The sequence below is a fragment of the Canis lupus genome, chromosome 17 (assembly GCF_003254725.2).
Source record: "Canis lupus dingo isolate Sandy chromosome 17, ASM325472v2, whole genome shotgun sequence".
NCBI classification, from domain to species: Eukaryota; Metazoa; Chordata; class Mammalia; order Carnivora; family Canidae; genus Canis; species Canis lupus.
In genome coordinates this window covers 37,614,693-37,640,299 of record NC_064259.1, presented here as the reverse complement: position 1 = coordinate 37,640,299, position 25,607 = coordinate 37,614,693, and the positions used below count along the sequence as shown (strand labels likewise).

Sequence of the window (25,607 nt, the reverse complement as noted above, 5' to 3'; positions counted from 1 at the left end):
TGAAGTCCATTTTTTTCCTGGCAATACCTGATAGTTTTTGCTGCCATCCTTATGTTGGTGACAGATGGGCTGAGTTGGGGACAGAAATGAGCATTCCCAGGCAAAGGGACAGAGCCACTTCTGTCCACATTCAGAGCTCTAGTTCTTTTTAAAGAGTAAGCACTTTTCCATTTGTTTTGTTCCTTTGGTAATTTCCTAAAATAAAGTACTGAAATAGTTACTGATAATTTTTCCAGCCATGTACAGTGCTTGTTTCTTGTTCATTTTTGCAGAAAAGAGTCACTAACCTGTTCATTATTGTGTAATTGGAAGTGGATTTATTTTTTTTTTTAATTTATTTTTTTATTGGTGTTCAATTTACTAACATACAGAATAACACCCAGTGCCCGTCACCCATTCACTCCCACCCCCCGCCCTCCTCCCCTTCTACCACCCCTAGTTCGTTTCCCAGAGTTAGCAGTCTTTATGTTCTGTCTCCCTTTCTGATATTTCCCACACATTTCTTCTCCCTTCCCTTATTTTCCCTTTCACTATTATTTATATTCCCCAAATGAATGAGAACATATAATGTTTGTCCTTCTCTGACTGACTTACTTCACTCAGCAGTGGATTTAAATGAGTATCAAAGCCACACTGAATAGGAATGAAGGTGTGGATTAACTATGGTTGACCTTAGACCAACCCAAGGATTAATGGTGCCAACCCCCTCCATGCAGTTGAAAATCCATGTCTGACTTTTGACTCCCCCCCACAAATGTAACTGCCAATAGCCTAGTGTTGGCCAGGAACCTTACTGATAACATAGACAGTAGACTAACACTTATTTTGTATGTTAATGTATTATATATTGTATTCTAACAATAAAGTAAGCTAGAGAAGGAAAATGTTATGAAGAAAATCATAAGGAAAAGAAAATACACTTATAATACTGGATTGTGATTATATATATATATATATATGTGTGTATATATATATATATATATATATATATATATATATACCCATATGTAAGTGAACCCGAGTGGACAAACCCATGCTATTCAAGTGTTAACTGTAAGTAATACAGTAACTTTTATTTTTATTTTATTTTATTTTTTATGAAACTCTTGTTTTCCTTTTCAATTAGCAATATTACTTGGGGCTCCATAATTTTTTTCATTTGCCATGAAGGATATCATACTTTGTGGACTATTGTAAGTCTGCAGCCAGATTTCATTAAACAAGAGTGGCTGTTCTCAGTTAAATGTATTCTAATACAGTAATTTTTAAATAGAGAATTTGGGCACCAGGTCCTCAAATTAGAAAGAAATGAAATTCTAAACTGATATTGATCTTGGTCACTTGAAGTTCTTATTCTCAGAAGTAGGCTCTAGCAACTTTGAACAGCTTGTGTATATTCCAGGATTGAGCAAGTAAGTAACCATGCTGTAGGTAACAGGAGCCTGAGTTGGTGCCACGAGACACCAGAATTACAACCAGAGAATGAAGGAAAACAGAGTGACACTTGTGGAAGTCTTTAGTAAGTAATTATTATGTTCTTTTCTTATTTTTAGTTATTTTTATTTCTATGCCATCACTTATTTTGAAATAATTTTAGACTTCCCTAAAGTTTCAAAAATAAAAGATAGTTCCCATGTACACTTGCCCTAGGTCTCCCTAATTTTTTCACCATTCATACCATAGCAAAATGATCATACCCCCAAATTAATAATAACATTATACTATAATGGAATATACTTTTAAATTTGGATTTTATTGATTTTTTCCACTAATGCAGGGAGGTCTGTTCTTGGTGCCCTGTGCAACAGGTGGCTGGCCATTCTTCAGCATTATTGAGAGCTGAGGAGAGAGTCAGCATGGAGCCATCTGTGAGATGCTTTAGCCATGCTTTCCCGGACACTGGTTATTGGGACCAGACCCAGAAGCTCTTCCTGCCCTCCTTCAAGGGCTCCCCACCATTTTCAAGTTACCCCAGCTTGGTTCTTCTTTGAGAAAAGCAGGTGCTCTGACCTATTCCCTGGAGGAGGAGGCAGCTGCTCAGCTGAGCAGAAGGGCTGACCCCACACGGAAGGGTTGTGTTTAGGGCCGTTGCCCTGCACAGGCTCCCAGGAGCCTTCTGTGAACATGAGTGTGTCCATCTCCATGCTGGTGATTGGGAATGTGGAATCTGTCCCTGACCCACTGCCACTGAACTGGTCTGGGCCCCTTGGAGCCCCATGGGACACCCTATAGGTCAGTGCTTGAGGAGATTGGTGTGGTTTTGGCAGGAACCAGGGAGGTAGGTGTGTCCAGTGCTGTGGGTGGGACTGAGATGGCCTTGCAGGCAATGGAGACACTTCCCCTTCCCCCCCACCCCCCTCACGACCCCCCCCACTGCCACTGCCACAGACAAGACAGATATAGCCTGAGTCAACACAGCTGCCCTGGATAATTGGAAAAAGGAGGAAACTTATGAAAATACAAATATGAAATAATAGCTTTGAAATAAAGAAATGATGCACAAATTCATATTTTTCTCACAAATGTTAACTATTTTATGGATTTTATTCAAAATTTTGAACATCTATCCCTAGAATCAGTGGCTGAAATATCATAGTCTTTGTTGTCAACTGTCCCATGCACTGGATGAGAATAGAATATCACTTTTTTGTTAAAGCTATCCCCTACCGTGAATGCAGAGCAACAGGGACCAGAAGGTCTGTTCCAGAAAGAACTGGGCAGCGGAACCTTATAAAAGCATGTTTTCTTTTTCTTTTTTTCTAAAATAACATTTAATTAGAATAGTAAAATATGAGCAATAGCAAATAAAATGTCTCATTCTGACAGTTTTTTAAGAGGTTGAAACCAAAGCAGATACCCAGAAAGCCAAACCAAAGCATTTGCCCAGAAAGGTTTATGTATCTAGATCTCAGTCTGTACCTATTATAGTTTCTTTTTAATTCATCTAATAAATGGCCTAGCCACAATGAGTTCAAACAAATATTTAAATTAGATGTCCATGTAGTTAATTTTGATTAAATATTTATTTATTTTTTGATTCATCTGTACTTTAGTACACTTGTGGATATTTTTCAAAGGGTAAAACAACTGCTATAGTACCATTTAATGATTTCATTAATATAAATTTATTTGGGAAGCAAGGTTTAAGATATGCTGAAACTGTTTCTGGGTCACCTGTTTTGGTTAACTCTCTGGTCTAGTCTTATGATTGTATTTTTTAAGTACATAATCTCTTAATCTCATAAATTGTAAAAGCATGTTTTCAACCTGGATGAGCAGGAGAAAAACAAAGACTCATATGTATCTTAGCAGCTATCAAGTTTCGCACGTGTGGCTCTGTGCAAGAGACTCCATGGTGCCAGTCAACTCTTGCTGAAGGCTCCCGTAAGAGAAAACTAGTGGCTCATGGGCTACTTGTACCCAGATGCCTGGAGATAGTCCAACCATGGGCTCAGGTTGGGCAGAGCCGAGGACTAGGGATAAATACCATGAGACTGAGCTGACTTTGTGAAGTTTCAAATATGATCTGAATGATCAGGATGAGAAGAGGAAAGAGTCACAACGTTGTGATTTTTAAAATTTTGTACTGAGAGATTTCTCTTCTGCCCATTTTTCATTCCTGAGTGTAGTTTTCAGTATAAATCTAACCCAATACACTGTTCTTTGTTGGCACTTTAAGTCATGGGCAGTCTGGGCCCAGTTCCCAAGAAGCTGAGATGCCAGACTACACCAAGTCTGTTTCTGCATTCGAGAGGTGACAGTAGATGTGAGCAAATGTGAGTCTGATCTACAGGTCTCCAAAGCCATGACCACCACCCTGGGGAGGAGCTGCAGGTGTGACATTTTGTCATGCTTGCCTGAGGGAAGTGCTTTGACCTGTGTCCTTCTGAGGCTCATCACTGACCAGACCATACTCCAGAGATGTAGCTTTGCCCTCCTTTATTGGACAAATCTTCCCACTCACAATTCCTCCTCATGCATATTTTCTTTGTGAGTCAATTCTCCAGACTTACGTTGTGCTTGAAACACTTTGTCACAGAAGGAGCTGATTTTTATTCCAATGACCCTTTGATTAGATCATTCGAAGTCTTTCTAAATATGAATTGCCATATGACCATAGAGTCAGCTGGATAATGGGCAGTAGGAGGAACTATAAAATTATTCACATTACATTAAAAGGGTAAACTCTGAAATGTAATGAAAAAGTTATGATGATGGGGATGATAATGATGATGACCAAAATTAGTTTGGAGCCCTTAGTACCAGGTAAACCCAGTCCTCTCTAGCAATCACTGTGGTGCAGGTGCCCCCTCTTGTGGCCAAGTGTGGAGGGACACCATGGGATACGGTGGATTTTTCTTGCAGGTTTTCAAACCTGCTTTATTTCTGATGCCTGTGACAAGTTATAATTCGTTTCCAGGTACCATGCAAGACTGCGGGCACGTAATGTAGTGAGATGTAGTATTCAGTTAGTCGTTAATTCTCTGTGACTTGGTATTTCCCCACCGTGTCTGGGATCCAAGCCCTTGGACGTCACTCATTATTTGTTGCTCAAGACTAATTAGCAATGAAGTCACTATAGTGTGATCAGAATGGGGGGTCCCTAGGGACTCAGGCTTATACCACATTTTTGTTGTCCTTCTGGTGGTAACTTGTGGTGAGGTTTCATTCTTGTGTGTCCCACTGGCCTCTCCTTCTGCACACCCCTGGGATATACTAGGAGCACAAAATGATGGCTGCACACGAAACTCCCCTTCAAGTTCTCAGTTTGGATTAGATCTTAGCTTCACTCTGTTTAGTAATTGCTCTGAAGATGGTGCCCACAGATGATTATGGAGAGAGGGAACCCTCTCCTATTTGCTCTATACAAAGTACATCCTGGTTTTGATAGATGACTAAGTCAATAAGTATGGAAAGATTCAAATTATTTATTCAAATTGTATTGAAAGTAATACATTCTGAAGGCTGGGAGCAGAGCCTTTGTGCTTTACTATGCTCCCTGATTCCACAAAAGGCAATGACAGTCTCCATTATTCAGGGCTTTGTGAGTATCCTTTGCTTAGGTCCCCCTTTGTCACTGGGCTGTTTCACTTCCTCCCTAATATTATCTCAATCTTTTCTCTAGTCCACTATTTCTCACATTGTTTGGCCTAGAAATGAATGAAGGCTCTTACTTTTAGTCTGATAATCATGTGGCCTGCAATTTGTGAAATAACAAGTCTATATTTTTATATCAGTTCACATTCAACTTTTTTGGGGGTAAGATTTTCTTTTCTTAAGATTTTATTTATTTATTCTTGAGAGACACAGAAAGAGGCAGAGACACAGGCAGAGGGAGAAGCAGGCTCCATGCAGGAAGCCCGATGTGAGACTTGATCCTGGGACTCCGGGATCACGCCCTGAGCTGAAGGCAGATGCTCAACTGCTGAGCCACCCAGGTGTCCCAGTAAGATTTTCTTTCTACTATTTATAATAGGATTCAGCATAGCCTGTCCAAACTTCCAGCAGATCACCTGGGAGAGCAGCTCAATGCTCACACAGATTCTTTCCGATGCCCGAGTTTCTCTCCAAAACAAGGAGAACAATTGCATTCTCCCTCAACCTTGTAGATAATATTTAGCTATGTTTTTGAATGTGTGTACTGTTAATATGATTCCCAAAGTCAGAAATATATGAAAGCAAGAATATTATGCTCAGAGAGGTGTCACATCCCTGCCCCTTCCATTTCACTGCCATACCATTCCTGCAGGCTACAATCTCACTCCGGTTTATTCTCACAGATTTTGTTGTTTGTTTTGTTTCATTTTTTCCCCTTCTTCCTTACATGGAATGGAATATAGTACAGAGAATTGTTTGCACTTCACTTTGTTCATTGAGCAAGAAGTCCTGGAAGTCACTATCAGTTCATAGAAATCCTCGTTTTCATGGATGAGAAGTACTGCATTGTGTGGATGGACCATAGTTTTTTCAAACACACCTTTATGTAGGGGCATTTAGTTTGTTGTCAATATTTTGCAGTTACAAACAGTGTTGCAGCGAATAACCTTGTGTATTGTATTTGTAGATGTATCTTCAGGAATTTCTAGAAATGGAATTACGGGTCAAATGGTTAACATGCATGTAATTTTGTAAATATTTCATATTATTCCCCAAAGATATAGTATTAGTTTCCATCCCTAGGAGCTCAAATGAGAGTGTCTGTTTCCTCAAACTTTGCCTAAAAACGTGCTTCATGTGTTCTTAATTTTCTCAAATCCAATAGATGAGAAATGCCATGTCAAAGTCAATCGGAGAAGGACAAACATTATATGGTCTCATTCATTTGGGGAATATAAAAAATAGTGAAAGGGAATAAAGGGGAAAGGAGAAAAAAGGAGTGGGAAATATGAGAAAGACAGAACATGAGAGACTCCTAACTCTGGGAAACGAACTAGGGGGGGTGGAAGGGGAGGTGGGCGGGGGATGGGGGTGATTGGGTGACGGCACTGAGGGGGGCACTTAATGGGATGAGCACTGGGTGTTATTCTATATGTTGGCAAATTGAACACCAATAAAAAATAAATTTATATATAAAAAAGTACTTACAATTTGCACTTTTCTAATAATTCGTGCGATAGAAAATTCTATATATATTTAAAGGCTATGCATATGTCTTTTCTTGGAATTATCTGTTCTTTTTCTCATGTTTCTACATAGATTTTGACGCATTACCCTAATCATTTAAAAAATTCTTTTAGTTTAGAATATTGACTTTTTATTTATATATAATACATTAAAAATAGTTTACTGTGGTTTTTGGTTGCCTTTTAATATGGTTTGCTGTGTAATATTTTGCCATGCAATTTTTTTTTTGCCATGCAATTTTATGTGTCTTTATGTAATCTTTTACATACCAAATCACATGGCATTGATTTGGTGTGTAGTTGCAGTATTGGTTCATTTTTTTCCTAAATATGTTTTGGAATTTTGTATTATTTTATTACACTGTGAGTGTCCTAAGAGTTACAACATGTGTCTTTGGCATGTCCTGTCTTTATATACCTTAGTACCTGACCACATTCCAGAAAATGCATGCATCTTAAAAACTCCAGCCTAAATTATAACCTTCTGCCTTCCTTGCATCTGTGTCCAAATTGTAATTGTACATATATTTTAATTGTACATCAATGTAAATACCACAAAATATTCTTATTTTATATAGTTAAAATTTATGAGACTTTCTCACATATTTACCCTTTGTACTGCTCTTCACTCCTTTTTAAATTTCTGAACTTATGTTGGGACTAAGCTTCCTTTTCTCCTAAAACTTCTTGTAGGATTTCTAGTCATGTTGGTCTTCTGATGATTCAATTTCTATGTGTTTGTTTTTGTAAACTATATTTATTTTTCTTTTGTTGTAAAAGATATTCCTGTATAGAATCCTAAACTGGGGATCCCTGGGTGGCTCAGCGGTTTGGCGCCTGCCTTTGGCCCAGGGCGTGATCCTGGAGACCCGGGATCGAATCCCACATCGGGCTCCCGATGCATGAAGCCTGCTTCTCCCTCTGCCTGTGTCTCTGCCTCTCTCTCTCTCTCTCTCTCTCTATCATAAATAAAAAAAAATTAAAAAAAAAACTAAAAAAAAAGAATCCTAAACTGGCAGATAATTTGTTCCTAAACCTTAATTATTTTTGGTATATTTTTTTATTGGAGTTCGATTTGCCAACACGTAGCATAACACCCAGTGCTCATCCCGTCAAGTGCCCCCCTCAGTGCCGTCACCCAGTCTCCCCATCCCCCCGCCCACCTCCTCTTCCACTACCCCTTGATCGTTTCCCAGAGTTAGGAGTCTCTCATATCCTGTCACCCTCACTGATATTCCCCACTCATTTTCTCTCCTTTCCCCTTTAATCCCTTTCATGATTTTTTATATTCCCCGAATTAATGAGACCATATAATATTTGTCCTTCTCCGATTGACTTACTTCACTCAGCATAATACCCTCCAGTTCCATCCACGTCGAAACAAATGGTGGGTATTCGTCGTTTCTAATGCCTGAGTAATATTCCATTGTATACATAGACCACAGCTTCTTTATCCATTCATCTTTCGATGGACACCGAGGCTCCTTCCACAGTTTCCCTATTGTGAACATTGCTGCTATAAACATTGGGGTGCAGGTGTCCCAGCGTTTCACTGCCATCTGTATCTTTGGGGTAAATCCCTAGCAATGCAATTGCTGGGTCGTAGGGCAGATCTATTTTTAACTCTTTGAGGAACCTCCACACAGTTTTCCAGAGTGGCTGCACCAGTTCACATTCCCACCAACAGTGCAAGAGGGTTCCCCTTTCTCCACATCCTCTCCAACATTTGTTGTTTCCTGTCTTGTTAATTTTCCCCATTCTCACTGGTGTGAGGTGGTATCTCATTGGGGTTTTGATTTGTATTTCCCTGATGGCAAGTGCTTGTTGGCCATGTGTATGTCTTCTTTGGTGAAATTTCTGTTCATGTCTTTTGCCCATTTCATGATTGGATTGTTTGTTTGCTGTTGAGTTTAATAAGTTCTAATAAATCTTGGATACTAGCCTTTATCTTATAGGTCATTTGCAAATATCTTCTCCCATTCTGTGGGTTGCCTTTTAGTTTTGTTGACAGTTTCTTTTGCTGTGCAGAAGCTTTTTATTTTAAGTCCCAATAGTTCATTTTTGCTTTTGTTTCCCTTGCCTTCATAGATGTATCTTGCAAGAAGTTGCTATGGCCACGTTCAAAAAGGGTGTTGCCTGTGTTCTCCTCTAGGATTTTGATGAAATATTGTCTCACATTTAGATCTTTCATCCATTTTGAGTTTATCTTTGTGTATGGTGTAAGAGAATGGTCTAGTTTCATTCTTCTGCATGTGGCTGTCCAATTTTCCCAGCACCATTTATTGAAGAGACTGTCCTTTTTCCAGTGGGTAGTCTTTCTTGCTTTGTTGAATATTAGTTGACCATAAAATGGAGGGCCCATATTTGGGTTCTCTATTCTGTTCCATTGATCTATGTGTCTGTTTTTGTGCCAGTACCATACTGTCTTGATGATCACAGCTTTGTAGTACAACTTGAAATCTGGCATTGTGAAACCCCCTGCTCTGGTTTTCTTTTTCAATATTCCCCTAGCTATTCAGGGTCTTTTCTGATTACACACAAATCTTAAGATTATTTGTTCCAACTCTCTGAAGAAAGTCCATGGGATTTTGATAGGGATTGCATTGAACGTGTAAATTCCCCTGGGTAGCATGGACGTTTTCATGATATTAATTCTTCCAACCCATGAGCACGGAATATTTTTCCATCTCTTTTTGTCTTCCTCAATTTCTTTCAGAAGTGTTCTGCAGTTTTTAGGGTATAGATCCTTTACATCTTTGGTTAGGTTTATTCCTAGGTATCTTATGCTTTTTGGTGCAATTGTAAATGGGATTGACTCCTTAATTTCTCTTTCTTCAGTCTCATTGTTAGTGTATAGAAATGCCACTGATTTCTGGGCATTGATTTTGTATCCTGCCACACCACCAAATTGCTGTATGAGTTCTGGTAATCTTGGGGTGGAGTCTTTTGGGTTTTCTATGTAGAGTATCATGTCATCTGCAAAGAGGGAGAGTTTGACTTCTTCTTTGCCAATTTGAATGCCTTTTATTTCTTTTTGTTGTCTGATTGCTGAGTCTAGGACTTCCAGTACTATGTTGAATAGCAGTGGTGAGAGTGGACATCCCTGTCTTGTTCCTGATCTTAGGGGAAAGGCTCCCAGTGTTTCCTCATTGAGAATGATATTTGCTGTGGGCTTTTTGTAGATGGCTTTTAAGATGCCGAGGAATGTTCCCTCTATCCCTACACCCTGAAGAGTTGATCAGGAACGGATGCTGTATTTTGTCAAATGCTTTCTCTGCATCTATTGAGAGGATCATGTTTTTTTCTCTTGCTGATATTATGAATCACATTGATTGCTTTGGGAGTGTTGAACCAGCCTTGCATCCCGGGTATAAATCCCCCTTGGTCATGATGGATAATCTTTGTAATGTACTGTTGGATCCTATAGGCTAGTATCTCGTTGAGAATTTTTACATCTGTGTTCATCAGGGATATTGGTCTATAATTCTCCTTTTTGGTGGGGTGTTTGTCTGGTTTTGGAATTAAGGTGATGCTCGCCTCATAAAACAAGTTTGGAGGTATTCCGTTCCTTTCTATCTTTCCAAACAGCTTTAGTAGAATAGGTATTGTTTCTTCTTCAAATGTTTGGTAGAATTCCCCTGGGAAGCCATCTGGCCCTGAATTTTCGTGTCTTGGGAGGTTTTTGATGACTGCTTCAATTTTCTCCGTGGTTATCAACCTGTTCAGGTTTTCTATTTCTTCCTGTTCCAGTTTTGGTAGTTTGTGGTTTTCCAGAAATGCATCCATTTTTTCTAGATTGCCTAATTTATTGGCAGATAGCTGCTCGTAATATGTTTTTAAAATCGTTTGTATTTCCTTGATATTGGTTGTGATCTCTCCTTTTTCATTCATGATTTTATTAATTTGAGTCTTTTCTCTTTTGTTTTTAATAAGGCTGGCTAATGGTTTGTCTATCCTATTAATTCTTTCAAAGAACCAACTCCTAGTTTTGTTGATCTGTTCTACAGTTCTTCTGGTCTCTACTTCATTGAGTTCTGCTCGAATCTTTATTAACTCTCCTCTTCTGCTTGGTGTGGGTTTTATTTGCTGTTCTTTCCCAGTTTCTTTGGGTGCATGATTAGCTTGTGTATTTGAGTTTTTTCCACTTTTTTGAGGGATGCTTGTATTGCCATCTATTTCCCTCTTAGGACTGCTTTTGCTGTATCCCAAAGATTTTGAAGGGTTGTATCTTCATTCTCATTAGTTTCCATGAATCTTTTAAATTCTTCTCTAATTTTCTGGTTGACCTTTCATCTTTTAGCAGGATGGTCTTTAACCTGCACGTGTTTGAATCTCTTCCAAATTTCTCCTTGTGATTGAGTTCAAGTTTCAAAGCATTATGGTCTGAAAATATGCAGGGGACAATCCCAATCTTTTGGTATCAGTTGAGACCTGATTTGTGACCCAGTATGTGGTCTATTCTGGAGAAAGTTCCATGTGCACTTGAGAAGAATGTGTATTTAGTTGCATTTGGATGTAAAGTTCTAAATATCTGTGAAATCCATCTGGTCCAGTATCATTTAAAGCTCTTGTTTCTTTGAAGATGTTGTGCTTAAAAGATCTGTCATTTGCAGAAAGTGCCATGTTGAAGTCTCCCAGTATAAGTGTATTATTATCTAAGTATGTCTTTACTTTGGTTATTAATTGATTGATATACTTGGCAGCTCCCACATTAGGGGCATAAATATTCATGACTGTTAGATCCTCTTGTTGAATAGATCCTTTAAGTATGATATAGTGTCCCTCTTCATCTCTTACTACAGTTTTTGGGGTAAACTTTAATTTATCTGATATGAGGATGGCTACCCCTGCTTTCTTTTGAGGACCATTTGAATGGTAAATGGTTCTCCAACCTTTCATTTTTTAGGCTGTAGGTGTCCTTAGGTCTAAAATGAGTCTCTTGTAGACAGCAAATAGATGGGTCTTGCTTTTTTATCCAGTCTGAAACCCTGAGTCTTTTGATGGGATCATTTAGCCCATTCACATTCAGAGTTACTATCGAAAGATATTAATTTAGTGTCATCATAATACCTGTCAATCCCTGTTTTTGTGGATTATTTCTTTGGGCATCCTCTTTTACAGAGTCTCCCTTAATATTTCTTACAGAGCTGGTTTGGTGGTCACATATTCTTTTAGTTTCTGCCTATTGGAAACTCTTTATCTCTCCTTCTATTCTGAATGAGAGCCTTGCTGGATAAAGTATTCTTGGCTGCATGTTCCTCTCATTTAGGACCCTGAATATATCCTGCCAGCCCTTTGTGGCCTGCCAGGTCTCTGTGGGGGGTCTGCTGTTAATCTAATATTTCTCTCCATATAAGTTAGGGATCTCTTGTCTCTTGCTGCTTTAAGGATTTTCTCTTTATCTTTGGAATTTGCAAGTTTCACTATTAAAATTTCTGCTTCTCCGGGGCTGGGCTTTCCTGTCCTGGAGGCTCGCACCACCTGGCCTTAACCTGCCTTCTCTGGGGCGGCCCCTCCCCCACTTAATTCTTTTTATTTTTTTTCCCGCCTTCCTACCTTGCTAGAAGCAAAAACCCTTCTCTCTGTAGTGTTCCAGCTGTTCTCTCTTTAAATCTCAGGTCGAATTTGTAGGTTTTCAGGATGATTTGAAAGTTATCTAGGTAAGTTGGTGGGGGCCAGTGACTTGGGGGATCCACTCCTCCGCTATCTTGCCCTCCCCCTCCAATTCCTATACCTTCAAAGTATATTTTATTTTATTGTTTCTTGGTATCTAATGTAGAGACTTATGTGACTTTATTATTGTTACTCTTTTAAAGATAATTTACCTTATTTCTTAAGAATTACCTTTACCCTCTCTGTTTTTCTCTTCTCCCATTTTGATGTGTTTTCTCAGCACTCATACTAAGGTGGGCCTCGGTATAATTCAGGAGGGGCATTTATCTTATTGAGGGTTCACAGAATTCCTTCAATCCTTCAATTTTTTCTGGTGTATCCCTTATGCCTTTTATGATCTTTTATGTGTTTTCCATTGATTTGTTACTCCAACTTTCCAATGTATATTCCTGTTTACCATTTCTCTTTTCAGATCTGATAAAACTACTGTTAAGTTCATCTACTGAGTTCTCCATTTGGATTGTTATTGTTGAATTTCTATTTGGTTACTTTTAAAACTTTCAGGCTCTCTGTTTTAATTCACAATCTTTCACTGAATGCATTAAACATATAACATCCTATAATGCAATAGCTGCAATTTGGGGGGGGGGTCTGTTTCTGTTGCCTGTTTTTTTCCCTCCTGGATTATTGTTGGAAAAACAGGCTGTGTTCTGTATACCTCCTACTTATGTCAATTCATACACATATTTGCTGAGAAACATTTTAAGGAGATTTTAGGCTCTAGAATGATTTTTACCATCCAGAAAGAGATGACATTTGATTCTGGCACTCTGAAGTGATAAGGTATGTGACCTCCATCCAATCAAAGATGCACTGCTGATGCACTGCTGGCTCTTCCCAGTTCTTCCCTCCTCCTGGGGTGTAGCCTTGCTGAGATTCCAACTGAAGTTCTTGGAGTTTGTCAGAATCTCTTCTTCTCTTTGGTCCTTGAGGATTAATTTTCATCCCTGACTCTGTGAGATTTCTGGAGGCTTTGCTCAGCACTGAGGCCCCTCAGCCTCTCCTTTATCCCAGACTCTCTGCTTGTAAGCACCTGTTTCTATTTCTGAGTCTCCTCATGAGCCGAGGGACTCCGAAGAAAGAAAAGTGGGTCTCAAATCTATGGATTTTCCTTTTTCTTGTTTCCTTCAATATTTATGTTTTATTATTTTTCCATGGAGGTGAAATGGACCACTTTTCCAGTTAGAGACATTAATTTGAGGCTGATGGTACTCCACATACCAAGAGAAATTGAAAAGGTGTTTATCATTCATACAAAAGATTCCCAGAGAGAGCAGGGTGTGCACCAGTAGGTCCAAACTGGCTTCCATGAGACAGAATGTTGAGCTTTTATAATTGCTAGGGGTTGGGATCAGGGAATGCTCCTTCCCTGGGCTGCAGATTGATGAGGCATGAATTTTCTAGCACCTACACAGATCTGAGCTGAAGGAGAAGATAGAATTGACATGTTCACAATACTGAGATTTACAACCCTGGGCATGATATGGCCTTCCATTGACATAGGTTTTGTTTTCCTCAAATTATATTTTGTTATTAATTATTATTAATAATTTTGTGATTTTTCCTAAGTAGTAGATTTTTTGAGACACTTAAAGGTTATGTTTTCTAATTTTAATTTTAAAGCATTCATTTCCTTTATGTAGAAATGCAACTGACTTTTGCATGCTGACTTTGAATCCAGTGATGAGGTATTTCTCCTGTTGTTTCCAGTAGTTTCCTTTTAACTTATTTTGAATTTTCTCTGCATACAATCTTTTAGTCTGTGAATTATGATAGTTTTCATTCTCTCCTTGCAATTGTCATGTGTTATAGATGCGGTTGTGTTGTTACACCCGTCAAGACCTTTAGAGGCATCCATTCCTATGAATCTGATCTGATGTCATTGGTGGTGAAAGTGTTCCTCAACCTGGAGATGCAGCTAAGTCTGAGGAAAAGTCTAGTAATCAGAGTACAAGTCTTGTCATGGAGTTACTTTTCAAAACCTCAATATTTCCAAACAGAAGAGAGATGCTGAGACTGATCAACCACCACAGCAGCTGCTTCTAAAGGAAGCACCTGGTAAAATGAAAGAATCATTGTGGTCTTACAGAGGTTTTTGTCTCCTGTTGAATCACTGTGTATATCCGCTATTATACTGCTGACAGTAATAAACTGCAACATCTTCAGGCTCCAGGCTGCTGATGGTGAAGGTGAAGTCTGTCCCAGACCCACTGCCACTGAACCGGGATGGGACACCAGTGGCCCTGTTGGATGTACCATAGATGAGGAGCTTGGGAGCCTGCCCAGGTTTTTGCTGGTACCAGGCTAAGTAGCTGCTAACACTCTGACTGGCCCGGCAGGTGATGGTGACTTTTTCCTCCTGAGACAAGGAGAGGGAGGCTGGAGACTGTGTCATCACGATTTCTCCGGTGATATCTGAGATTGGAAATAAAACACAGAAGTCAGCCATGTCATCAACATCTTAACCCCTGTCTTCAGCTTTGTTCATCTCGATTGAGCTTTAATTAACTTGCTTCTTAAGCAAAGGTGCCAAGTGATAAGGCCAAACAACACAAATTTTCACTGACATGCAGAATCGTCCCATGGTCCTCTCACCTGGGAGCCAGAGTAACAGAAGGCAGAGAAGGCGAGCTGGGGCTTCCATGGCTCACTCTGTGTCCTAACTGAGGCAGATCTCCCCCAGAGCACTGACCCAGCACTGATATGGGCTCTGGAGAGAAGAGTTTGCTAGGAGGAACATGCAAAGCAGCTGGGGAGGGGCATCTGGGCTTTCAGTTGCAGAGACCATTCACCTCCTCTTCTCTGCACTTGAGCAACCCATCCCCAGGTGGTCATGTCAGAAGACGCCTGGAGCTCAGCCTGAGGGAAGAATTTCTGTCTGAAGAATTTCTATGGTCACAACTTTTGTTTCCTATGTCCTCCCATCTCATTATTCATGTAGATTCAGTGAGATGGTGTTTGGCACAAGAATGTTGGAAACAAAAGAGAAACTGTTGGTTCTATTACTTACTTTCCATTCCCAATGTGCATGGACATCTTCTTCAGTGCAGCACTAGATTGGGTTGGATTGAGGAGGTGATCAGAAATTTATCTTTCAGACAGACCTTTACTTTGTTGCTTAAGTGATCTCAGCCGTAGCTCAAGTCATTTGAAAAAAGTCAACAGCTGTTTATGATAAAAGTTCTCAGCAAGTCCTGAATAATGGAAAAACACCTTATTCCCATAAAGTGTCTATCAGTATCCTATAGCAAACATCATGCTCAGTGATAAAATATTGAACACTTTACTCCTTATATTTTAAAAGAGATGTAATGTCCACTATTACTGCTTCTATCTGAAAGTATACATAAGTCCCAGCTAGTGCAATAAGAAAAAAAAAAGAAAAAAGGAAAAAAGGCAAAAATAAAAGAAAGGAAGAAAAAAGAGAAAGGTACAAAATATGGAAAAGAAGAAGCAAAATATCTTTATTTGTTGAGAACAAAATGCGTCCATAAATTCTTAGAGAATGTGCAACTAAACCTCTAGAAATAACTTAGCAAGGTGTCTGCATACAATGTCAATACATAAATATCTATTATAGATTAAAGAAGATTTAATTAAATTGAGCTGATCCATGCTTAAAAAGTAGAAAACTTGATATTATTAAGATTTCAATTTTCCCAAATTTGACATATAAATTCAATGCAATGCAATTAAAATCTCCTAGAAAGTGAAAAAAGGCAATTCCAGAATTTCCATGGAAATTCAAAGGACCCAAAAGGGTCAAGAAAATCTTAAAGAAGAAAAATAAGTCTGAAGACTTACAATACCCAGATTTCCAGACTTCTTATAAGCTACAATGATTAATACAATTACTGTAGGTACAAAGAGAGACAAATAGAGAATTGGAAGAGAATAAAGAGTCCAGAAAAAGATACACATACAAAATTACATGATTTCTAACAGAGATATTAGAGTGGGGTATAGTTGGCTTTTCAGGTTTCTCTGTTGTTGTTGTTGTTGTTTGCAATGAATGGTAAGCTGCTATTGATTATGGAAATAAGAATAAAATGAGAAATTTAAAAAAAAGAGAAAAAAGACTTGGCTCATCTAACACCAGGCAACTTATGAATTATGTGTGAGAGGTAAAATAATAATGCCTCTAGAAGAAAGCATAGAAGAATATTTTAGGCTCTAGAGATAGGCAGAAACTTACTGAATGAGATACACACATAAACATAGAAAACAAACACATAAGAAAAAATATAAATTAGACTACTTTATAATTAAGAATTCCAAATCCATATATATGTATATCTGAGATTCATATTATATATATGTGGACATGTACAAAAGGCTACTGAATAACATTAATCATCAGGAAAATATAAATTTGAAACATTACACCACCTCAGATTTATCAATACAGTTTTTTAAATGGTCTAACAATACCAAGTGTTAGACAGGATTTACAGCTACTGAAATACTTATTACATGGCTGTTTGAATGTAAACATGTTCACCATTTCAGTAAAGTGTTACACTATTAACTAAAGCCAAGCCTATGTCAACTCTTTGACTAAACACTTCAGTTCTAGGAATATACCCAAGGGAGGTGGGGGCATGAATCCACAAAAGACAGACATACGAATGTTCCAATAAAACATTATTAATAAAAACTGAAGGGGCACCTGGAAGGCACAGTTGGTTAAGTGCTCAGCTCTTGGTTTTGGCTCAGGTCATAATCTCAGTGTCATGGGTTCCAGCTTCACATTGGTCTCCCAGCTCAGCACAGAATCTGCTAAGGTTTATCTTTCCTCTCCCTATGCCCTTCCCCTACCTTCCTACCTGCACACACACTCTCAAATAAGTAAATCTTTAAATAAATAAAATAAAACAATAAAAATAAAAAGTAAAATAAAAAGCAAATGAAAACTCCTTAATTAAAAAATGAATAACTTGTAATCTATTTGTGTAAAAGAGAATTATTCTGAGGTAAAAAGGAACAAATTACTGCCACACCAACAATATAGATGACACTCAAAAATATGTTGTTTGAAAGAAGCGCGACAATAGTACATAGCCTGTGGCTATTCCTGATGAAGCACAAGAACAGGGAAAATCTGGTTAATTTTGATAGAAAACAGAACAGTGGGGACCTCTGGTGGTCGTGGAAGGAATGTGCATTGACGAAGGAGCATCTGGATATGAGTGGCGACTATAGAAAAGTACATGTTTATGTTTATCCACTTGTACACTTTGTAGTCACTTTGCATACACTTCACCGTGCCTATGTATATCTAATTGTTTTAAATGAATGGACTAATTAATGAATAGGAATTAGAGAGTCAAAGTATCGGAGTCTTTTGCCACCTTCTTCCCTACAAGCACTGATCCCTTAAGCAACCTGAGCTCTGAGAAACTTTAATTTCTCATCTCTATAGGAAAATTGTGAGAGTAGTTGCACTAGATTATTAAGTCCTTTGTACAGTATTTACACATAGTTAAGTGCTCAAGATTTCTGGAAATTGCAACTGGAAGTATAATTGGGGTTTGCTGTTGTTTTTATTTCATTGAGTATGGGCTCCTTTTTAATTTTTAATCAAGTTCTCTGCCTTTAATAGACACCTCCTCTACAGAAGATATTCAAAGAGCATGCTAATGATAAACCTTTTGTAGGCTCTACCTAGAAATCTCATTTTAGAATGAATAGAGGTATTCATGTTGCCAAGAAAGTTTTTGCAAGATTGAAGTCCCTTGCAGGCCTTTACCTGGAGCCCTGAAACTCTTTCCTGAAATAGACCATGCACTTGTGAACAGACCCTGGGTAAGTACAGGCATTGTAACCCACCACCCTCATCACATAAGCAGCCTGGGAGAACAGTTTATACTCAAGGCTACAACACTGTGGGAGGAGCTGTCATATATAATCAACCTGACACCAATAGATCTCTTGCTCTCTGGCACAATACTAGGGGTTCGGGAGTTGTCATTGTCCTAGGCAAGTTGGATGCTTGCAACTTCCAGTAGCCATATATGACTTGGTTAGTTGAAATTCATGTTATTGAGCTCATGCATGACCTTCCATGACACTTGTTTATGAGTGTCCCTGGAAGAGCTGGTAAAGGAGACTGATTGAAGCCATGTTGGATCATCTCATTATTGAGCATTCTCTGCTCAGTAAGGACTTTTAGATAAGTATTCACTTGGAGAGCCATTATAGTAAAGCCAAATATGGAAAGCCATTATTTTCAGTCTTGGCCTATTTTGTTCTTGGTCCATTCATTTTCTTCCAAAAATATCTTTGTGTCTGATCTTTCAGTTACGTTTCTCCTAAGGCCTGATAATCTGTCAAAGCCAGCAGTCCCTATTTTTGAATTGCCTACCTTTGTTTGATTGGTTTCCACCACATGTAACCTTTGGAGTTTAGCCACTGTTGTGATTTCCATTCATTCCAGACATCCTTGACGATAGCAGTGATGTGACATCGGGCCAACATAAATCTCTGATAAACATCAAGGCATAATTTTGTCTCCAAACCCAGAAGTAATTCAGAAAGTGAAGGAAACACAGGCGATAATCTGGAATTATAAGATATCTGGACATTTTTTCCATGTCCAGGTGTCCAACTGGTACAATTTTGTTTTGTTTCTTTCAACTGGTACAATTTTGATTTTTAAGGGAATGAATGTCTCTAGGTCCTTATGTCTCCTTCTTTATCTGTAAAATGAGGTAACTGAAGTAGGTGATCTGTACCCCACTGTCAATACAGTGCAGCTGTCTGATGGAGGCCACTAGGACACATTGGCTTAGGATTTGTTCTTGTTCCACTCTTGGTTACTCTTGGTCAATGGACAGTCTGTTAAATTGGGCCCATTTTCTTTCATTTTTCCAATATCAACCATCTATAAAATGTCAGGAATGGTTCCTAAAGAAAATTCTTAACCTATGAGTATTAATTTCTAATGCATATTTTAACCCTCTCCTTAGTCACCAGGGCCAGGAGAGTCATCCACCCATACTTGTGAAACAGGACAACTGTTGGCAAAGCAAACTAATTATATTATAATATAGTATAATATTTATAGCAGGAAAAGGGGACTTTAAACTCTACTGTTAAATAAATCAGATCAAACTTGATGACTGTCTCTCCTTGAGATTCTAATATGCCTCTTCTCCCAGGGTAAGTGTGGTCTCTTAAACTACATTTGAAGACATGTGATTTTGTCCATGTAATTAATTTTCCAGCCACTGGCTGGTTTGTTTTTACTGATTGGTCAATTTGTTTAATTGCTGTTATCTTTATAAATCATAAGTGCTATGACCTAGGTGAGAGAGTATAAGCCACATTTCCCCTAAAACTGAGAAAAAAATCTAATAAGTAATATCTTACCTGGATGTCATAGTGTCACTGTCAATGTACATGTGATGAGGACTTTCATAGATTTACTGATTGATTTTTTTAACATTAGGCATAATTTTCTCAATTTATACCCTTTGGCCCTGATTGAATTAGGAAAGTATTTTAAGGTGACTACGTGTATTTGTGAAAGTTCTAAAAATAAGGTTTACTGGGATGCCTGGGTGGCTCAGCAGTTGAGCACCTGCCTTTAGCCCAGGGCATGATCCTGGAGTCCCAGGATCAAGCCCCACATCAGGCTCCCTGCAAGGAGCCTGCTTCTCCCTCTGCCTATGTCTCTGCCTCTGTGTGTGTGTGTGTGTGTGTCTCATGAATAAATAAATAAAATCTTAAAAAAAAAAAGGTTTATAGAAGACATTGTTATAGCCAGAGCAGGTACTACATTTAATCTATTTCATTAGGTAAAAATTTTGTACACATGTATGTATTGTGTGCGTGTATATATATATTCAAATAAATATATATTTATATAAATATATAAATATATATTCAAATAAACTGATTTTTACATAAACAAGTATATGTAAATATTTGCATCCAACAACATAGAATAAATATCCACGCACAGATATGCATATTATCTATATCAAATGTTCCCACAAATGAGGTAAATTTTATAGCTGCTATTCAAATATTACCTAGTTTTAATTTCTTCTGAATGTCTTTGTAAATGGAATCTTAAAGACTTACTTCATGCCATAAATATCAGCCAAATACATCTATCTATGCAGGCAGATGTCTAATTATTGTATTGGTCAGTCTTTTCCTAATAATAGTTGGTAAACAACACTCCAGACTCAGTGGCTTATAACATTAAGCATTTATTGTCCTGTTCACAGACGTTTTCACATTAACAATGACTCACATGATTAACTCTGGCTGATCCAGGCAAGGCTCAGCTGGATACTTTTGCTGTGAGCCACTGACCTCGTCTCCCTTCTATGAATTGTGCTTGATTTGGGCCAAGACTGAAGGGTGCTGGCAGCTCAGGACACAACATTCCTATGGCAGGCTGCAAGAGTGCACAAAATTCCCAAACTAACCTGTGCAGGTGAATTTTTTTAAGTCTAATCATCTCCAATGCATGCGCCAGTTTTTAAAAATTATTAGAATTTTTTGAGAAGTTTTACAGTTACACAAACATTGATCAGAAGTACAGAGTGTTCCCCAATACCCACTCAACACTCCTCTAGTTTCTTCTCTTATTAACATCAAGGCATTGGTTAGTACATTTGTTACATATAAGAGCTAATATTGATTTATAATGGAGATTACTTCCATTGTTTTGCTTTTTCCAGAATGCCATTGACTTGCAAAATATACGGTATACTGCCTTTTTATTATTTATTTATTTATTTATTATGTTGCCTTTTTAAATAAAAATTTCATCATAGGTATGTATATTACTATTTTTAAAAATGCTTTTTAAAAAGCAGTTTTAGGTTCACAGGAAAATTGAAAAGAAAGTAAAGAGATTTCCCATGTACAGCTGCCCTAACACATGCACAGCCTCCCCCAAATATCCCTCACTAGAGTGGTACATTTGTTACAGATGATGAATCTGCACTGACACATCATAATCTCTCAAGAATATACTTTACCTTAGGACTCACTCTTGATATTATACATTTTATAGGTTTAGACTAATGTATAATGACATGTGTCCATCATTATACTATCATACAAAGTGTTTTCACAACCCTAAAAATTCTCTGTGCTCTACTTATTCATCTCTCTCTCCTACTGTGCCCAACCCCTGGCAACCACCATCTTTTTACTTTCTGCATAGTCTACCCTTTTAGAATGTCATATAGTTCGAATCATGCAATACGTTGCTGTTTTAGATTGCCCAGTAATATGTATTTATGATTCCTCCATGTCTTTTCACGTTCATGGTTTTTGAGGGCTGAATGTTATTCCATTTTCTGGATGACCATAATTTATGGATCCATTCACTTACTGAAGGGCATCTTGGAGGCCTCCAAGTTTTGGCAACTATGAATAAACCTGACTCAAACATCTGGATGCAGGTTTTTGTGTGGACATCAGTTTTCAACCCCTTAGGATAAAAACAAATGCCTGTTTTTATAGGATCTTACAGTAGGAGTATGTTTAGTTTTGTAAGAACCTCCCACATTGTTTTCCATAGTGGCTGTACCATTTTGCACTTCTATCAGCAACAGATGAAAATTCCAGTTGCTTCACGTTCTTGCCAGAAGTTGGTGTTGTTAGTATTCCAGATTTTGGCCATTCTAATACATTTGTAGTGTTATTTCATTGTTTCTGGAAGTCTCTGATAAAATATGATGTGGAACAGCTTTTATATGTTTACCTGCTATCTGTATATCTTCTTTGGTGAGGTGTCTGTTAAAGATCATTGGCTTATTTTTTAATGGATTGTTTGCTTTCTTCTTGTTGAGTTTTAGAGTTCTTTGTATATTCTGGATAACAGAATATAACATATAACAGATGTGTCTTTTGCAAATATTTTCCCCAAGTGTGGTATTCATCTTCTAATTTGCTTGACATTGTCTTTTGCAGAGCAAAAGTTTGTGATTAAAATAAAGTCAACATCATCAATTATTTCCTTCATGGATCATGTACTCTGGTATGTATCTAAAAGGTCCTTGCCATACACAAGATCATCTAAGTCTTCTCTTATGTCATACCTGAGGAATTCTGTAGGTTTGCACTTAACATTTAGGTGTGTGATGCATTTTGAGTTAGTTCTTAGAAAGGATATAATGTTTATATGTAGATTCATTTTTTAATGTGGTTGTGCAGTTGTTCCAACACAATTCATGAAGAGACTCTTTGTTCCATTCTATTGCCTTTGCTCTTTTGTCAAAGACCAGTTGTCTTTGACATTTATGTGGATCTATTTCTGAGCTCTCTACTCTGTTCCATTGATCTGTGTGTCTATTCTTTTGCCAGTGCCATGCTGTCTTGATTACACACCTTCTAGTAAGTGTTGAAGTCAGTTATGGGGACAGGATTTTTTCTGTCATCTTGATAATTCCTGAAGTTTTAATAATCACTTACTCCATTAATTATCAAGGTATTTTATCATGTCATTGACTAATCATTGCTTTTCTTCTTTTATTATCTTAAAAATGTATTCAAATTTAATTTTGTGTTAATCAGGAAGTAAAGCTTCTTATGTTTTTTTTTTAACATGGTTGTTCTTCTAAAAGATTTATTTGTTTGTTTATTTATTTGAGAGAGAGTGAGTTGAGTGAGACTGACCATTGGCTGCGGGCAGGAGGTGGAGAGGGAGAGAAAGAGAGGGAATCCTCAAGTAGATTCCTAACTGGTACAGAGCCCAAAGCCCGGCTGGATCCCAGGACCCTGAGATCATGACCTGAGCCTAAATCAAGAGTCAGATGCTTAAACACCTGAGCCACCCATGCCCCCCCTCAATGTGTGATTTTAAATAGAAATTTTCTTAAATGGATCCATTGGGAAAAAATAATCTATTTAGCTGAGCTAACATCCCTTAAAACATAGCTTCTTAAACTTTATATAGATAAATTAATAAATGGTGAGAAGTAATTGATAGGAAAATGAAATTATAAGTAGATAGTGGAAACAAAAACCTTGACCTATCTCAAATCAAGCACAATCATGCATTAAGAGGATCATACTCTAGAGTAAGTATGAAAATAATTATGAATCAAGAAGAAAGCATAGGAGGGAATCTTTGGTTTTTAAATGAGGGCAAAGTGGGCAGCCCAGGTGGCTCAGCAGTTGAGTGCCGCCTTCAGCCCAGGGTGTGATCCTGGAGACCTGGGATCGAGTCCCACGTCAGGCTTCCTGCATGGAGCCTGCTTCTCCCTCTGCCTGTGTCTTTGCCTCTGTGTGTGTGTGTTTCGAATGAATGAATGAATGAATGAATGAATAAATAAATAAATAAATAAAATAAATGAGGGCAAAGATGTTTTATTTTTTTTTTAAAGATTTTATTTATTCATTCATGATAGTCACAGAGAGAGAGAGGCAGAGACACAGGCAGAGGGAGAAGCAGGCTCCATGCACCGGGAGCCCGACGTGGGATTCGATCCCGGGTCTCCAGGATCGCGCCCTGGGCCAAAGGCAGGCGCCAAACCGCTGCGCCACCCAGGGATCCCCGGCAAAGATGTTTTAAACAACATGCCCGTAGGGGCACGTGGGTGGTTCAGTGGTTGAGCATCTGCCTTTGGCTCAGGTTGTGATCCCAGGGTCTGGGATCAAGTCCCTCATCAGGGTCCCCACAGGAAGCCTGCTTCACCCTCTGCCTGTGTCTCTGCCTCTCTGTGTCTCTATGAATAAATAAATAAAATCTTAAAAAAAAACAACAATGTGCATGTATACACACAGACATATAATCATGGGATAGAAAATTTAATTGAATAGATTTCATTAAAATTAAGAATTTCTTTTCAAATAATCACTAAGAAGGTCAATAGACATACCATAAACCATGAGGGGATACTTCAATACATATTTACGACAAAAAGTCATTTCAGAATGAATAAAGAACTCCCTGAAAGAGAGAAGACAATCTAAATATATTTATGTATAAACATACAAAATGTATACTATAATTATGCTTAAGTATAAATATATATAATATATAATTTGAACAAGTAAAGCAAGCATTCTAAGAAAAAAATATATCCAAATGGGTAATAAAAAATAAATATGAAAAATTTCTCAACATCTTATTCATCCAAGAATACCACAATATGATTTTGGGATCTACCAATATGCATGTAAACAAATTCTGACAATAATAAGTATTGCAAAGGATTTATAGCAACTGGAATTTTTAGATACCTGATGGGTTGTAAATATGTTCAGTTTCTAGCCCATTTTGGTAGTGCTGACTAAAGCTGAACATATGCCAATCCTATGACAAAAACTTCCATTCCTAATAATATACCCAAGATAAATGAATGCATAATTCCCCAGAAACAATACAAGAATGGTTCTGCATCCAAGTTGTTGCACCTTAACATGTGACCTTATGATGGGACCTTAACACGTGGTGCCTGAGATGGAACCAGAGCACTCATGGTTTAGAGCCCTCAGCTGCAACCTATTCCTCCAGATTGTTGAACATCTTCCCTTTACAGACTCAGATAATCTGCTGTGGGTTCCCCAAACAAGTAATACTTTTGGGCAGTTGAATCACTTTAGAAAGGCAGGTTGTTGTTCAAAGTGTAACCGCCACGGGGATGGAAGGTTGTGTACTTGCAGGCACTAATAAACACTAACATCCTCAGCCTCCACTCTGCTGATTTTCAGTGTGAAATCTGTCCCTGACCCGTTGCCACTGAACCTGTCTGAGACCCCAGAGTAACAGCTGGAAGCCAAATGGTTCAGATGCCTTGGAACCTGGCCTGATGTCTGCAGGAACCAGTGTAAATAAGTGTTTCCATTATTGTGCAGGAGACTCTGGCCCTGCAGAAGATGGCAGCCAATTCCCCAGGGGTGGCAGGCAGGGAGAGTGGGGTCTGTGTCATCATGATATCTGTACTGGATCCTAAAATTATGAGAGAAATGCAAGATTACATACAAATATTATGAAGCATTTTCATAATTTTTACTTCAGTAATTATTTCAGGCTGAATCACTATTTTTATGATTTTACTCACATACCAAAAATGTCCAATGTCAAAAAAATTAGAGAAATTTTCAGACGCAAGAGGGTCTCTAGAAATCTCCTGCACCAGTCTCTTCTTCCTAAGGGACAGTCTTCACTATAGCATGTGTCCTTCTCATTCTCATGATTTTTTCTTTGTTAATTATGTCGGGTTAATCACTTAGACAATGGATCCTTATCATAACTTTTTGAAAAAGCAATATTTAGAAGGCATAACGGTGATTCTTTCTGGTTCAAACTCTTCATCAGAGCTCTGGTCATGGTTCCTT

The 25,607-nt window shown here is 38.1% G+C and overlaps 1 gene segment (V, D, J or C); it reads right to left on the bottom strand.

Annotated features, from left to right (window-relative positions):
• Nucleotides 1-14,391: 14,391 nt before the first annotated feature.
• LOC112664983 (immunoglobulin kappa variable 3-11-like) lies at nucleotides 14,392-15,049 on the bottom strand. The segment is given in 2 exon segments: nucleotides 14,392-14,711; nucleotides 14,892-15,049. Coding segments are annotated over 2 exon segments (354 nt in total).
• Nucleotides 15,050-25,607: the final 10,558 nt, after the last annotated feature.